Below are 15,561 nucleotides of genomic sequence, written 5' to 3'. Positions count from 1 at the left end.
AGGCTATCTATGCTCATAGTAAGTTTGAGACCAAGCTGAGTTACATGACCGTACAACAACCCACATAACAGTGAACAATCATATATATATATAGTTTCTGTTACAGTGTCATCCAAGATGCCATCCACTGTGGTCTTTCTAGTCTATTTGAGGCACATTTGTGCCCCTGGTGAGATAACACACAGAAAAACTGAATAAGTAAAAATAAAAACACGTCCACCTGGAAGCAATCAAACTCCTTTTATGGGGAACATGAGTCCTTGGCTGTCAGTCACCTAAGTATGCTGAAAGCAAGGGCCCTGACTATGTCCACTTCTGTCTTGCAGTCTGTCCAATGGAAGTTCACAACTGTGTGCTGATTTCCTATTTACCTCTCTACACCCCTTTCTCATTGCAATCATTTTTGTCAGACTCCCTGGGCAGGTACAGCAACTGCTTCTTACCCAGGAAGTGATGAAGGCAAGTCTTTGCCTGTGGCTTGCCTGCGTTTGCTCTTCTCCTGGTCCCTGACTGCTCTCTGCTTGTTCTTTATGGAGAGAAGTGTAAACGTAGCATATATAAGCTAGGCATAATGGCACTTGCTGGTAATCTCACCCCTAGAGAGGCTGAGGCAAGAGAATCCTGAGATCAGTCTTACTTGGGCCACATTGCAAGAATGCGTCATGAATAAATGTATTGATTTGTTTTCTTTAATTTTACACTTCTTTAAAAACCCAAATTACAAAGTAGAGCAGATCAATAAGAGCCTTCTGCCAACCAACTTTGGTAGATGAGTTAATATTCATACAGAATGAGGAAGAGTCTAGAGAGCCTTCTGTTGTTATTATTTGGTTCTGCTCACATCCAGGTCTTCTGTCTTCCTAGAACTTTGCTGCACCTTCCCTCATGCCTTCTCAGGAGGCCACAGCAACTTCAGCAGGATGCCCCACTCCTCTCGCACCTCATTGACACTCCATACCCTAGAAAGACCCATAGCCCTGGTTACCAAAGGCAAAGTAATGGAGCCCCAACTTAGAAGTCAGGCTAATTTGAGAGACAGACAGACAGACACAGAAAGAGAGAGAGGTGGGAGACAGAGACAGACAGAGACAGACGAACAGAGATAGAGATTTCCAGCATCTAACCAAACAAAGAAAAAGGGGAAATATGTCTTTACTTATGGTAAGAAACAATACAAACCCACAAAAACAGTCTGCTCCTTTCCAGACTGAGATTTCATGATGGAAATAAGGTATCCTACATGTAGCCAAACTGCATACAATATTGCAGCAAGTCATGTAGCTGAGTTTTGCAACATTGTGAGGCCGCTCTTATATTAGGATACTTGGACAAAGAAATGAGAGGGGGTCACTGAACTTACTTTTCTGGATTAAGCTCTGGGGCTGGAGGGATGGCGCAGAAGGCAAGAACACTTGCTGCTCTTGCAAAGGATCCGGTTTGCTTCCTAGCACCCACATCAGGTGGCCCACAGCCCAACTCCAGATCCACAGGATATGATGCTGTCTTCTGGCCTTCATACACCTACACCTACACCTACACCTACACCTACACCTACATATTCTCAGGCTCACACACATACCCATAAAAGAAATAAATCTTTTCTTTCCCCTCTTCCCCCCAAAGTGGAGAGGTGGAAATAAAGATCCCCATGACTCAAATGTTGCTCTAGCGACATTAAGCAATGCCTTCTCTTTACCCCAAGCATCATCCTGCAGTGTGTTCAACCAGCTTGAAGTGGTCATGATGCTCAGGGTCTTCTCTTAAAGGACAAAGATAAATCTGTTAGATACTTAGTTATCTGTGCCATATAATAAATTACCCCCAAAGCTAATGGATTAAAAACAATAAACCTTCATTATCCGGTGTGCTGTCTGTAGGTCAGAAATCCAATCTGACTCAGGAGCTAAATGAAAGTTGCCATCAAGATGTTGAGTGTCCCTGAGCTGGAGGGTTTGCCTCCAGACTCCACCTACACTCCTTGATAATTAGGACTGAGAGGGACTTAGCTCTGGGCTGCAGCTATAGCTCAGCTGGCAGAGAATGCCAAGCAGGAAGCCCTGGGTTTGATTCTCAGCACTGTATAAACCGATGTGTGGTGCTGGTCTGTAATCCTAGCACTAGGAGGCAGAACAGAGGCAGAAGAAGCAGGCTAAAGGACACAGGGTCCTGACATAAGCCTTCTCAGTCCTGACCATGTGGACCTCTCAGTAGAGTTCCCTGATTAAGAACAAGAGGACACTGACTTGCCCAGGACAGGGATCCAAAAGGGAGAACGAACTGTACCCTTCAGTCACCGGAAAACCCTCATCCAGGACCACGGGAGCTGCTTTTTAAAGGAAGGACTATTCCAGAGCTTTTTCAAAATACTTTTAGGACACCTCAGCTAGCTGCCCTTTAAATTTCACATGAGGAAAAACAGATCTTGCCCTCAAAACTGTCTTCTCTTCCATTTCATGATTTTTCCTGGACCAAGTAACTATCTTGCCTTGGAGTTTTTTTTAAAAGTAACCTTGGAAGAGACAGTTCCTGGGGCTACAGCAGCTTCTTCTGATGGTAAAGAAGAGGAGGTTGGTGATGATAAATGATTGGCCTCCTGGCCTTGTGTCAAGCTCTGTTTTGCAAGCTTCACATGAACTCATATGTTCCATTTTCCCAAACAACTCTTAGAGGGCAATCAGCGTCCCCATTGTTACAGCCAAGATCACTGAGGTAAAGGTAAGGGGTGTACAATTTAAACAATACAGTACAGCCAATTGGGGTTCAAAGATTCAGCCCAAGCCCAACTGGATTTCCTACACTGTATCATCTTGTGATTGTGGCCAAGATAAAAAAAAAAAAATTCTCAGGCTCTTTCATTCTCTTGAGATCATTGGATTTGGAGAGAAAACTTGACAAGCCTTCATAGAGTGAGTGACTGTCATGGGGGAGTGAAAGGGATCCTTCCTGGGAAAGAGTGGGCTTACAAAATTATTTTCAAGAGCTTAATCATAGCACCAAGTACAAAGGCCAAAGCTGCAGTTGGCTATTAGAGAGAAGACTAACTACACCAGTGTGAAGGTCCATTAGAGGAACAGACTCCTCACAAGCCTTTGTGTGTGTGAAGATGACTGTGCCCTGTGCACTACACACTTCGTCTACACACTGTGGGATTGAGTGAATGAGTGCTCCTCCAGAGACCTTAACTTTCTGTGTGTAATGTGAGAAAATTTGTCCCCAAAAATCTGACCTTTTTTTTTTCCTCATAATTTATGTACCCTGACTAAACAAAAATCTGTGCACAGAGATGAAAAGAAGTTGTTCACTGGCTTCTTTCCTGAATTTCCTGTATCTGTTAAATAGTGTGAGTATGTCTCAGCATTTCTTTTGGCTGCCCCCCCCCCCCAAGGAAGAGGAAGGCAGTAGCACCAGAGAAGCACTAGGAATCTCCTATATGATAGAGTTTATAACAACAATATGCACCTACTATACTGCATGGTAGAATGCCCCCCCCCCCCAACATAGAAGGAATCCGACTTTGAATGCATTCCCGTCTGAATCAGCCCTTACTATTCAAAGCAGACATTGTGGCTATAAAAGAAGCTCTCCTTCAGACTGGCTTCAGTGGATACCAAACACCATGTTTGCCTCAGAACAAGGGATGTATATCAAAGGCAGCTCATCTTCCAGTCACTGGGGTTGGATGGGAAGGGAAATCCATAGAAAGAGCTCAGGCACCAAATCAATCCTCCAGTTTGTGGAACTCCAAGCCAGCTTCAGGAAACTGGCCCCCGACCCTTCAGCCAGCCTGCTGGTCATACCTCCCTTATCCCCACTAACTTTCCATTAATAAAGGATGGTGTGGGTTTGTGGTGCTGTGTTTTAAGGGGGTCTAGTTGGGTGTGGCAGCCTGGGGCCACAATCCCAGCATTCATGAGGCGGGCAGGAGAATCTCCAGTTTGAGGCCAGCAGGAGAAGGTCTCAAAAGAAAGGAAAGAAAGGGAGGGGGAATGAGAAAGAGGGAAAGGGGGAAATGGGAAGGAAAGCAAAAGAAAGAAATGGGGAAGAGACAATGAGAAAGGGGAGGGGAAGAGGGGGATGGAAGAGAGGAAGACAAGGATGTGCCAGGGAAGACAGCACTGCGGGCCCCCCCAGAAGTAGTCTTCTAAATGCTTCAGAATAAAATATCACTTTCCTGAGAAAATGGGGTGGGGGAGTACAAAGATCTGGCTTTAAAAAGAAAAAGTGGTGGGGGGAGGAGAATTCTTTGCAAGTCTGCCTGTGTGTGTGTGTGTGTGTGTGTGTTGTAAAGGGGGAGGGGGTGTTGAAAGCAGAGAAAGCTCTTCAAATTAGCCTAAAATAGAGTTTATAGATGGAATCAACACTTACCTCTCTTGTTGTTACACCACCCCATTGTTGAGGAGTAACAAAAGAACCACTGTCCCTTTAAGCTATTCAGTGCTAGGAGTTCCCAAGTGGAATTTCTCCTCTCTCTCTCTCTCTCTCTCTCTCTCTCTCTCTCTCTCTCTCTCTCTCTCTCTCTCTGTGTGTGTGTGTGTGTGTGTGTGTGTGTGTGTGTGTTCAAGTGTACACCAATTTAAAGGAAGGGAGGGACACCTCTCCAAGTTAGTGCTGGCTTAATGCCTTTCTCATGACTCTAGACTGCATCTTTAGTCTCCATTACGTAGGACATAGACTGTGTCCAAGAGCAAGGCCTCTAGGACAAACTGCCTGCACTTTGAGTCCTCTCTCTTCCCACTGTCCTCAAGAAGGGGAAAGTTGATTAAAATGTTCACAAGCTTGAAAATGTCCAATCTCCCCCTCCCTCCTCCAGCTTCTGGAAGCAAAAGCATATGGGCGTGGCTTCAGAGTCCTGCAGGTACCAAAGGGAAATTAATCACTACACAGGAAAATTGAGCTTATACAAAAGCACAAGAGAATTGAGCAAGACCGTAAGGTCCAGGAGTGTGGCTTGTCCCTTCCACTCCACGTCCCCATCCCTCTAGAAGCCTCCAAAGTGACTTCCCTTTCAGAGAAAGAAACACACACTACAAGCATCAAAACTCTTCATCCTACATGTCATGTACAGTGCACACACACACACACACACACACACACACATATAATCCCTCTACTCTTTTTTTTTACACTAATAAAAGCAGTGGTTTGTCAAGTCTCCTGTGACTTTTTTTTTTTTTTTGAACTTCCAATCCTGAAGCTCTAGCTTCATCAGATCTTTATTTTGTTAAAGCCAGAACAATGTTTAGCCAAGATAAAACAAAACAAGACAACAACAACACTCCCAAATAATTCTCTGCCTCAGCCGCTTTGCAGAAACCAGCTTTCTTGGCTTCCCCACCACAGCTAACTCTTAGAAAGAACTGAGCCGGTGTGCATGGAGAGAAACCAAACCAACTAAGACAAAGGGAGAGAGAGGAGGCTTCCTCCCACCCACGCCTCCCTTCCTACCAGCTGTAAGGGGCCAGCGGTAACTGGTGGCCAGCTGGAGTTTGAGATGGAAGTAAATTAACTGGAAACCTCAAGTCACTGCTGCAGTCAACTGGAAAAAAAGAGTGGATGCCTGGGGCGCCCAGCCCCAGAGGCTGGTCTGCTGTTTGGCTCCCTGCAGAACCTCCTGCCACCACAGCCAACTTGGAGAGTGGGGCACAGTGGAGGCCACAGCACCCCCAACCTCCAACCCCGGTTCACATCTTAAGGACCCTGAGCATAGAGAGAATGCTTTCTAAAGGGTGTGTGGCAGGCCCCTCTCCACCCGTCTAACCTGAAATAAACAGTCAGCCTTTGGTTGTTTTACTCACACATTCCTTCCGTACTACTTACTAAGAAGTTTTCTATGACTCCTGTTACTACGTCTGTCATCTTCCCCCCCCCTGCCCCCCAACCCCCAGCTATTGGTGATCCCTGTTATCCTGATTCAGAAACAATGTTTTTCATTGTAGTGTGAATCTTCTTCCTTTTGTGTCCTGGCTTTCTCAAAGGGCTGCAGAGAGGTTAAAAGTTGACACGGGTAAAGTGGGGAAAGGAGCTTTATTTGTTGCAATAAAGTGTACTTGCAAAATAGTAAACAAGTGTATCCCCTTTCTCACAAAAAGAAAGGAAGAAAGAGAGAAAGAAAGAAAAAAAAAAACAGTGGTTGAGAAGGAAGGGAGAGAAATGAACCCAGGAGGAGGGAAAGAATTTGACAGGCTGGAGGGAGAGAATGCTGAAAGAGGAGAGAGAAGAAAGAGAAGAAAGAAATACTGGAAGGGAGGGGGTGTTCTTGCTTGTCCATAGTTAGGATTAAGCTTCTGTCACTCCATCAGATAAACTGTTCTTAGCAAACAGTTGCCTCTTCATAGGCCAAATGCCACAGTCTTGCTAAAAAACACAGAAACTAAAATGGCTTGGAAACTTCTGGAGAACTTTGCAAAGTGGAGACAGTGAAAGGAGGTGATTTCCTTCTTTTCGGATGAACCAGGCTATCAGGAATATGCACCATAAGAATTCCTTTAGCCAATCTGACTAATGGGGGGAAAACTTTTTAAAATATGCATTCTCTCAGAAACCAAACAGTTCCCATACAGAGGTTCCACTGATCTGTCTCATTAATCCGAACCACTAAAGAAAAAAAAGTGTATACTTGGACCTATAATTGAACGCCTGAAAACAAAACAAAATTGATTATACCCCCCCCCAAAAAAAAACAAGGCAGTAATCTCCACACACACCCCACCAGATTCTCTCATTGGAAAAGCTCAGGTCACTGTGTCTGTAATAGGAAAGGCTGCCAGGCCACTTAAAAGACGCTTTCTTTCCATTCATTGTCGTGCCTGGCAAATCCGGGGCTCCTGACTGTTCTGCAATCTGCTAGGTGACTGTAGAAAATGCTCATCTCAAATGCAGAGAGACTGCTCCCAGCTCCGGCTTCCCCTAAGCTAATCAAATTAGGGGTTGCCCGAGGAACTGCCTCAGATACCAAATGAGGTCTTCCTAGATTCCTTAGGGGCTTCCCGGCAAAGGGAGGGAAATCAGGAAAAATTTAGGAGACATTAAAGTTCCCACTAGACAGTCCCAGTACGTACTAAGAAGACTAAGAAGGCGGCTGTCTTTTCTGTCCTGCCAAGCCAGGGGGATAGGCGTGATTCCTCCGAATAGAGATGACAATAGTGGTGATGAAGAGGAGGAGGAGGAAGGGGAGGAGGGAGAGGAGGGCGAGGAGGAGGAGGAGCAGCAACATTTATTTCACCAGGATTTATTTCACGATTTTTTGTGCTGTTGGCTTTTATTTGAGATCTGATGAGGCCAGCTGACCAGTACGTATTCATTCAAGGCAACAGACTTCTTCAAACTATTTTTTTTTTGTTGCTGTTTTTAATTCGTTTTATCCTTTGAAACAGAAAGTGCATTACATTTCACGGGTCTCGCAAAGGGGCTGCCTTTTCTTTACAAACCGAATTTCTCGTATAAATTAATAAATGTTAAAGAGGCTAATATATCACCGTTAATAGCTTAAAAAGAAAACAATTTACATATTCTATAGTATTCTTATGATACAAAACACTTCGAATTCAATTACAGCAACTAAATGGAACTTTTATGTTCTGACCCAGAGCGCTTTTAACAATTCCCACCATCTACTTTTAACACGCATGTTTTATCAGAAAGGAGTTAAATTAAATACAAGGAATTGTAGCCCTTCCCTCCCCAATATTTTTTTTTTAATCACTAATAAATAGCAACAAACGACTGTGCAAATTCGGAGGGGAACCCAAAGGCTGGTGTGAGAAGCGTGGGTTCCCGGATCTCAGACTGCAAGTTCTGGGCGGGACGGGGGTGGGGGGGTGGGGGGGGCCTGGGGCTGCCCTGGGACCCAGCAAGGTCTGGAAGCCCGGCAAGAATTGGTGAAAGGGAAAAGCGGTTCGGAAAGATCCGGAGCCGAAAGAGGAGTGAAGTCGGGAGGTGTCTAAGGAAGGCGATGACACTGTTTTCTAAGATTTTCAAGTTAATATGAAAGGCGGCCAAGTGGTGTGAATACCCTAAACCAACGAGAGTAAAGGTTCATCTCTTTATACCAAATTCCAAAAAGCATTTTACATTTTAAATATTCACAATAAAGTAACTTCTAGTCAGTGTGACTCACGATTTATTTACATAGAGCCTTCAACAGGTTACTTGGTTGGCAGAGCAGTTGGGGGGAGGGGGAAGTGTCCCTTTCTCCCTAGGTGGCAGCTGCCCTCGGTGGCTCGGAGGTTCCCACCAGGCGCTGGCTGCCGACCTTTCGGAAACACGGCCGGGTGCTCAGGGAACGCAATGCAAAGGACCGAGCCTGGATGGGGGACGCCTGACGTCGCGGGTGGGAAGGGTCCTGGGGAGCCGCGGGGCTGCGGGTTCGGCTGCGGGTTTTTTACGCAGTGCACTTGGCGGGTTCCTTTCCTCTTCATCAACGCGCCGTCCTACCGACCCCCACCCTCCCCGCCACAATTTCTAGGTTAAAAAAATAGATATGTACATCTTAGAAAATAGTTAAGGCCCGACGAGCAGCCGGGGTGCTGGGGCCCTGGGGACCGGCTGTGGGGCGCGGTCGGGATCCCAGTGGTGCGGGCCGCGCTCAGGAGCTCAGGATGAGCCCTCGGCCTCCGACGCGTGCAGCAGGAGGCTGCCGCCGCTCGATTTGTGCTTTTTCAGCAGCTGAGTGATTTTCTCATCGTCAGAGTTCGGGTCCAGGGGCTTGTTGTAATCGTCGTCATCCTCCTCGTTCTCCGAAGTACCCTTGAGCCGCTCGGTCTCCGAGTCCTGCTTCTTCTTGGCCGTGGCCATCTCGGCTGCGTGCTTCTTTCTCCACTTGGTCCGACGGTTCTGGAACCAGACCTGAGAGCCGAGAGAAGGAAGGGGAGGGGAGAAGGAGGGCTGGAGAAGCTGAGTGTTGGAAGACCCGGGCCCCTTCCTCGCCACTGTCCCTCGCGGGGGCCTCCCGGGTCCAGGCCTCAAAGTCAATCTAACGGCCTCACTAACCCACCGCCGTTGCCATAGCGATAGTAACACAAGCTCACTGAGGCCATCAGTAAACCGTTTCTCGGAGTGAAAACAAGACTTGGCACAAGTTTCCCTAAAAATAAATTTGCTCTTCCTACATCCGTACTGGCAAGGAAACCTTGCATAGTTTTCCTGTAGTGATTTTTAGTCCTTAGTTGCATTTGTAGATTAAGAAGTTTTAAACAACTACAGTGTGCTGTGATTTGTACGGAAAAGCGCAGCATTAAAGCCAATTTCCCGCTCTGTTTCTCACTTTTGGACACTTGACTGTTTTCAGGCCTGAATACGCTCTAACTTCAGTGGTAAATTGCCTCTCCTCTCCACAAAACTTAAGGTGTGTGTGGTCTGAAGTTTTCTGGATATAATAAAAACTTCAATTCACCAATAGCAACAACTGCAGAGGCATGACAATATACAGCTCAGCCAGAATTATCATCACGGTGGGGCAGATGCTTGACCGTCTTTCTCCACCCTCAAGGTTGCTCATAAAACCAAAGCTAAAATATCACCATTTGCTGTTTTTAAATAGAAAAGTTGCCGAGTTGCGTTATTTTCTATTACAACATTGCCTCTTTTTTTTTTTCCAAATATTAGCGGCATGTTGCTGCTGCCTAAGACATTCGTTTGAGATACAGATATGTTCGACATGTTCATGTTTAACATGGGTCTGACACATGTGTTTTAATCTGAAGAATTGTCATAAACAACCATTTTTTTCTGAAGATGCTGAATTGTCCTCCTTTTATGCCTCTCTCATCTGTTATGTATTTTATCCAGAGAATCAGAATTGTTAAGAAAGTGATTTTCTTTATATTGCTATAACAATTCACCTCTGGCCATACGGACATATTTATGGTGACAAATGAACACCCTCGGATTAAGGTGGTAGGCTCTCCAGCCACCCACTGCAAAAATAAGTTCGAACGTGATGGTTTTCTAAATAGCCACGTGAAAAATCTCGGCTGAAATATATTGTGTGATGCTTGCCTAGCAGGAAAGTAAACCCTAAGTGGAAGATTTAATGATATTGCTTTTTAATGAGCAACAATATAACTAAAGGAAGCAGAGAGAGAGAGACAGAGAGAGAGAGAGAGAGAGAGAGAGAGAGAGAGAGAGAGAGAGAAGCCTAAAGAAAGAAATGTAACTGAAATGGACAAAGAGAACAGAGAAAACTAGGAAACGAACGAACATACTGAATTTACCCAGCTGGCTCAATCTTATTTTCAGGGACAGATTTCTAAAATCTGGTTCCCTAGAAATGCAGTATACAACTCAATTATAAGCAAAGTGACATCTTAATTACAATTTGTTGTCATAAGCTGCAGTATCTTAATTTTGCAGATAAACTTGCTTTAAACAGAATTCAATCTTATTCAATACACTAATAATCTCGTCGGTTCATTTGGAAAATTACTATTCCAAAATAATCATATTTATCTAAGCCAAAAGCAAGTTTTAGCGATGTTAAGTTCCGCTGGATTCATTTATTTTTTTTATCTACGAATTACTATCGAAGATACTGGTTGGGAAATTTTATATCTAAAGGGCCCGAATTGACAAACAATAGCTTGAGTATCTTTACAAATAAAGCAAATCAAGCTTTCTAATCGGCTTGATCTGTTCTCCGGGATATTTCCTTAATGCTTTTATTCTCTGATAAAGGCGTGTTTCTCCAGCACAGGCTGCTGTCCAGATTAGCCTAATTTCTAAGGCGGGGGCTTGATATCTTTTGTTCACCAATAGTTTGCCTCCAAAGGACCCCCGGGCCTGTGCAACTCCCAACTCTCTCCCTGCTCCCCACTTCTCCCCAGGCTCCTCAGAGGGCACTCCCACCTCCGCCCAGTTAGTTAGTTTGGTAAGGGGTAAAATACAGACTCAGACGCGTGCGCATGAACGCCCACGCGTGCCCGCGCGTGCACGTGCGGAGAAAGCCATCCCTGAAGGTGTCAAAGGTCCACTCACCTTGACCTGACTCTCCGTCATCCCCAGGGAATAGGCCAAGCGTGCTCTCTCTGGTCCTGCCAAGTACTTCGTTTGTTCGAAAGTCTTCTCCAAGGCGAAGATTTGCTGGCCAGAGAACGTGGGTCTGGTGTGTTTTCTCTTCCCATCTTTGTCCAGCAAAATGGATCCTTGATCTGATAACAAGAGGGAGGAAAAAACAACCTGTTAAAGTGCTCCACAGGAGAGAGGGGAGCAAATTAGCAAAACTGTGCTTTGATAGTAAAAGAATGGCGATCTGTGGCCTTCGTCACCCCTCCACCCCTTGTTACCTTTTGCCAGCTACTTTTCTCCGACCCAGGTGCGGTTGGGGTAGCAGTAAATACTTTGTGCTTAACCACAGTGCCCAATAGCTAGGGAGGCAACTGCTAAAGAGTACGGGGCAGATACGGGACACCCTCTTAAACTAAGCAGGAGGGCATGAGAAAGGCCACCCTCTCGTACCAGTCCCTGAGCAGATGGAAGATAAGTGGTTTGGTATGAAAGTAAACTAACTTTTTAAATTTTATATTTTGTTTTGTTTTCCTTGGCCACTTCCCTAACCTGTGTTGAGCAATAAAGGGCTCCTTGTGCTTTGCACACTTAAGAGCTAACTGGTCCCTAGTTTGAGACCAGAGGAGACACAGGTCTGGCGATCCTTACAATCAACACTGATACAATAGTGTCTCTCCGACATCTCAATAGCTCTGAGGAGTCGCCTTCCCACATAGAGCCCCCAGACATAGTTTCCTGTTAAGTTACTGCCGCTAAGTCTCAGGGAAGGAAGTCCAGCGACCTGGACTGACTTCAGGGACTTGGTCATCAGCAAAATACAGAGTGAGAAAGGGAGTTAAGCCGGGCCCTAGACGCCATCTGGGGGCCAGGAGCCTTCTAGGAGCTGTGGCCCATGAGCCAGAATTGTCCAAACCTTGGGACAGCTGAATTGACCCAGAGTCTTTGGGGGCTACATTTTACTAGTCTGTGTCCTGTCACATGAATATTTCTCCCCCTCTCATCTGTTGAGTTAGTCTGTTGATAGCCAAAATGCCTCTTCAGTGTCCAGGACCCTGGGCTCTAGGAGCATGGAAAACCCAAGTCCATCAACGACCAGCGGCCCAAAGCATCTGGCCCAGTTCTGGGAACCGCTGGCCCGGCTCGGCTCGGCTAGCTCTGGGCAACTGCACTGGGAGTGGGCGAGGGAGCTGGGAAAAAAAAAAAAAAAGCTGGAGATGGCCAGGGAGAATGCGTGAATGCGTGAGAGCAAACGTCTGCTTTTCCCGAGGAGGTAGCTAGCTAGCTGCCTTGCCTACCCTCACAGGTTTGCGGAAAACACGGGTCAGGCTACTGAAGGAAAAGCATGGCAGGAAAGAGCAAGAAAGAAAGCGGTGCCGAGGCCTCTCCCAGCTTTCCATCCGTCTGACCCAGAGCTGGTCAGTTTCAGGAAGAGCCCAGACAGAAGCTCGCCCGCTACGCTGTGTTCCGTCCAGACACATGCTCGCTGGCGGAGCCCAGGCCTGCCTGAGCCTCGGCGAGCCCAGGAAAGCGCGAGTCCCTCGCTCGACTGCCAGGCCCAGCCAACGCGTGCTGTCCGGGCACTTCCAAACTAGTGTGCCGGCCAGGAGGACTGACCGACCGGCGGGCACCGTGGGCTTCACGACCCTAGAGCAGACTTAGAAGGCAGGGACCCGCCCCCCCCCATAGTACTCACGGGGGGTACAGGCAAGGCGCGCGTCCCTCCAAGGTGGGCTCTGCATCACCCCGGGCCAGAAGATGGGCGTCCGACCGGGCAGCTCGGCCAGGGGTTTGGGGTACCGGCCCACGGCGGCCACGGCCGCGGCGCTGGGGCTAAAGTAGAGCCCGGGCGGCGGTGGCGGGGGGCTCAGGCTGCTGAAGCGGGGCAGGCCGGCCAACAGCCCGGCGGGCGACGAGGCGGCAGCGGCGGCAGCAGCGGCAGCGGCGGCGGCGGCTGCAGAGGCCGAGGTGGCAGAGGCGGACGAGGAGGAGGAGGAGGAAGACCCCGAGGGCGAGGCGGAGGGCAGGGCGGCCCCGGAGGCCACCGGCATGGAGGGCCGGCTCAGGATGTCGTTGATGCCGTGAGGTGTGGCTGCTGAGAGCTGCTGCGGGGGGCTGCCCAGGGACGAGAGGCCCCCCGCGGCCGGGGGCTTCAAGCCGCCCGGGTTGTGGGCGCCCAAAGGTGGGGAGGGCGACGAGGATGAGGAGGACGAGGACGAGGAGGAGGGGGGCCCGGTGGGCAGCGGGGGATAGGCGGCGGGGTAGAGCGGGGTCTTCATCTCGGCCATGCTGTGCAGGGCGGCCAAGGGCGGGCTGCTGAGCAGGAATGCGCTCTGCCGGGGGCCCTCCATCGCCCCCACAGCTAACATCCCACAGCCAGACCCGAACCCTCAGCCACGCAGGCTGGTGGCCCCGCCGGCTCTCAGGAGAGCCTGAGGTGCTGGGGGTGCGCGCAAGGGAAGCGAGGCTCGGCCGCGGGCTCCCGGAGCTACAGGGCGAGCTGCGCAGCAGAAATGTCCAAAAGCCCCGCGGGAGGCGGCGGCGGGCGAGGGCAGTGGGGACGCGGGTGGGATCGGCGCTTCCTCCGCTCCAGGAGTCCGGGATTCGATCCCGGGCGCTGGTCCCTCGCTCCCGGCTCAGAGCGCTCTGCTTCTCATCTTCTCCACCCCCGCGGGAAATCAGCAAGACGTACCGGGGGCCAGCCCCGAGAGTTTGCAACAAGGTTGGGAGGCGCGGAGCGCTGGCTTTGATGTAGGAGGGTGGGGGCCGGCTCGCTAGCCTACGGGAGCTTCAAAGCCGGCCGCGTTCCGCCCGGTGCGCGCCTCTGATCTCGCTCTCTCGGACGCTCGGTGCCCTCGGCGGCCCCGCGCAGCGGAGTCGCACTCGCAGCTCGCCCGGGAGACGGAGCGCAAACGGCCTGCGCGGGGGTTGGGGGGGTGGGGATCGCGGCCGCCACCGCCGCGGGCCCGGCGTTACTGCGCCAGAAAGGGCAGTGGCACCGTTCCGGGGCGGCTGGGGACTTGGCGCGCCCACGCGCCTGCTTCCTCTCCGGGCCACGCGGCGCCGGAGGAACCGGATCGTAAAGGAAGAAAGAGAAAATAAACCTAAGTGTGAAAAGTCTGGCGGGCCGGTTCCGATCGTCCGTCCGCTTCTGCAAGCCGGCCCGGAGACCCTCGCCCCACCCCCGGCGCCCTCTCTTCCTCTCACTCTCCGCCCTTCTCTCGCCTCTCTGGCATTTCTCCTTGGCTTTCCAGGCTTGGCTCGTCCGAGCCCTGTCCTCTGGCCAAACTGACCCTCTCGGCGGCTCTTCCCTTCTTTCCTCTCTCCCTCCGGGCCTGACAGTTCGGATGAAGCTCTCAAAGGTAATAAAACATTTGCACCCCTCCCTGCCGCTCTTTAGCTGGGGGACGCAAGGGAGGGGAGGTGGGGGCCCAAAATGAGAACTTTCGAGGACGTCACTCCCGGGCGGCTCGGAAGGGCGGGACTGAGGAGCGGGGCGCAGGTCCTGGGCGTAACCACCGCCTCCAATAGCGCTCAGCCTCGGCAAGGTGTCGCTCCTGGGACACGCCCACCCGGGAGCGCCACGCCTTTTGATTGGCTGAGACTAGGGAGCCGTAAGGGCGCGCCCGCCTAGTCCCCGCCCCAGCTTCGCTTGGGCGGAGCCAAGAGGGGAGGGGCCTGGAGAAAGAGTGGTTCCAGCCTAGAGCCAGTGTCCGTCTCAATTAATTGTGCAAAATAAAATGGAAAGGAGAAGGAGGGAGCAGAGACGGAGAGGGCATTACTTTTTAAAGAGAGGAATAATGAAAAGCCAGCCCTTTTATGGAAAAGCAGTTTAAGTTCGTCTCTTCCGCCCACGCCAGCTCGCGTCATCCTCCCACACTTCCCCCACCAGCTCACAGCGCCTCACCTCGAACGGTGTCTGGACCCTTGCAAAAAGGGAGCTAATGGAACAGGCAGGAGGCACATCCCAGGCCGGGTTCCTTCTTTTGAAGGGATTAATTAAAGGCCATCTGGGCTCTTCCAGAATTGTGTAAATTGATTTGTTGCTCCTTAAGCCAATAGATGTTTTTAAATCCCCTCGCAGGCCTAAGGGTCATCCTTTTCCATCTTTCCGTCTCCTGCTCTTTTCTGTTTTTTCTCCGTTCTTGTTTTCACTCTTCCTCCCCCTAGATCATTATCACTTGTGAGGGGGGCTCAGTACTCTGGGGATGAAATCAGCTTAATGAGAATATTTATCTCCTGCATGGTGTCTAACACTAAGAGAAATGAGATAATTATTTTTAAAAAAATTCCTCCCTCTATTATTATTAGTTGGATTTACATGAGGCAGGATCACTAAAATTCACAACTTTAGATAGAGGAACACCTCGGTGGAGACAGGAAACTGTTGGAAAGTCTGGTCAAGCTCTCAACTCCGGGTAGTTGAGTAAGCTAGAGTCGACCGACTTCTAGGCTGGGATTGGGTGCGATGGTCAAAAGGGCTTTGCTCCCTCTGGCTGATCTAAGGTCTGGTCAGGGTTGACCTAAACCGAGGAGAAAAAAAACGTCTTTGGTCGATTTTGA

At 49.4% G+C, this 15,561-nt stretch overlaps 1 protein-coding gene across 1 annotated transcript; it reads right to left on the bottom strand.

The window, feature by feature from the left end:
* Window positions 1-7,820: 7,820 nt before the first annotated feature.
* Window positions 7,821-14,365, bottom strand: Nkx6-1 (NK6 homeobox 1). The gene is made up of 3 exons (XM_076926349.1): window positions 12,695-14,365; window positions 10,972-11,144; window positions 7,821-8,844 (listed from the first exon to the last, which is right to left on the bottom strand). Exons 1-3 carry the CDS (start codon window positions 13,365-13,367, stop codon window positions 8,593-8,595), a joined length of 1,098 nt encoding a protein of 365 aa, XP_076782464.1. The 5' UTR covers window positions 13,368-14,365; the 3' UTR covers window positions 7,821-8,592.
* Between the last annotated feature and the right edge of the window lie 1,196 nt (window positions 14,366-15,561).

Source organism: Arvicanthis niloticus, chromosome 27 (genome assembly GCF_011762505.2).
Source record: "Arvicanthis niloticus isolate mArvNil1 chromosome 27, mArvNil1.pat.X, whole genome shotgun sequence".
NCBI lineage: Eukaryota > Metazoa > Chordata > Mammalia > Rodentia > Muridae > Arvicanthis > Arvicanthis niloticus.
Note: the sequence above shows the minus strand (reverse complement) of the source record. Positions and strands in the feature narration are given on the sequence as shown.

Bases quoted from the DNA above. Each gene is read 5' to 3' on its own strand.
- Nkx6-1 (XM_076926349.1), bottom strand. From the start codon at position 13,367: ATGTTAGCTGTGGGGGCGATGGAGGGCCCCCGGCAGAGCGCATTCCTG. The intron at 11,145-12,694 runs GTGAGTACTATG...TCTTGTTATCAG, and splicing joins GCGCCTTGCCTGTACCCCCC to ATCAAGGATCCATTTTGCTG. The intron at 8,845-10,971 runs GTGAGTGGACCT...CTCGGCTCTCAG, and splicing joins TGACGGAGAGTCAGGTCAAG to GTCTGGTTCCAGAACCGTCG.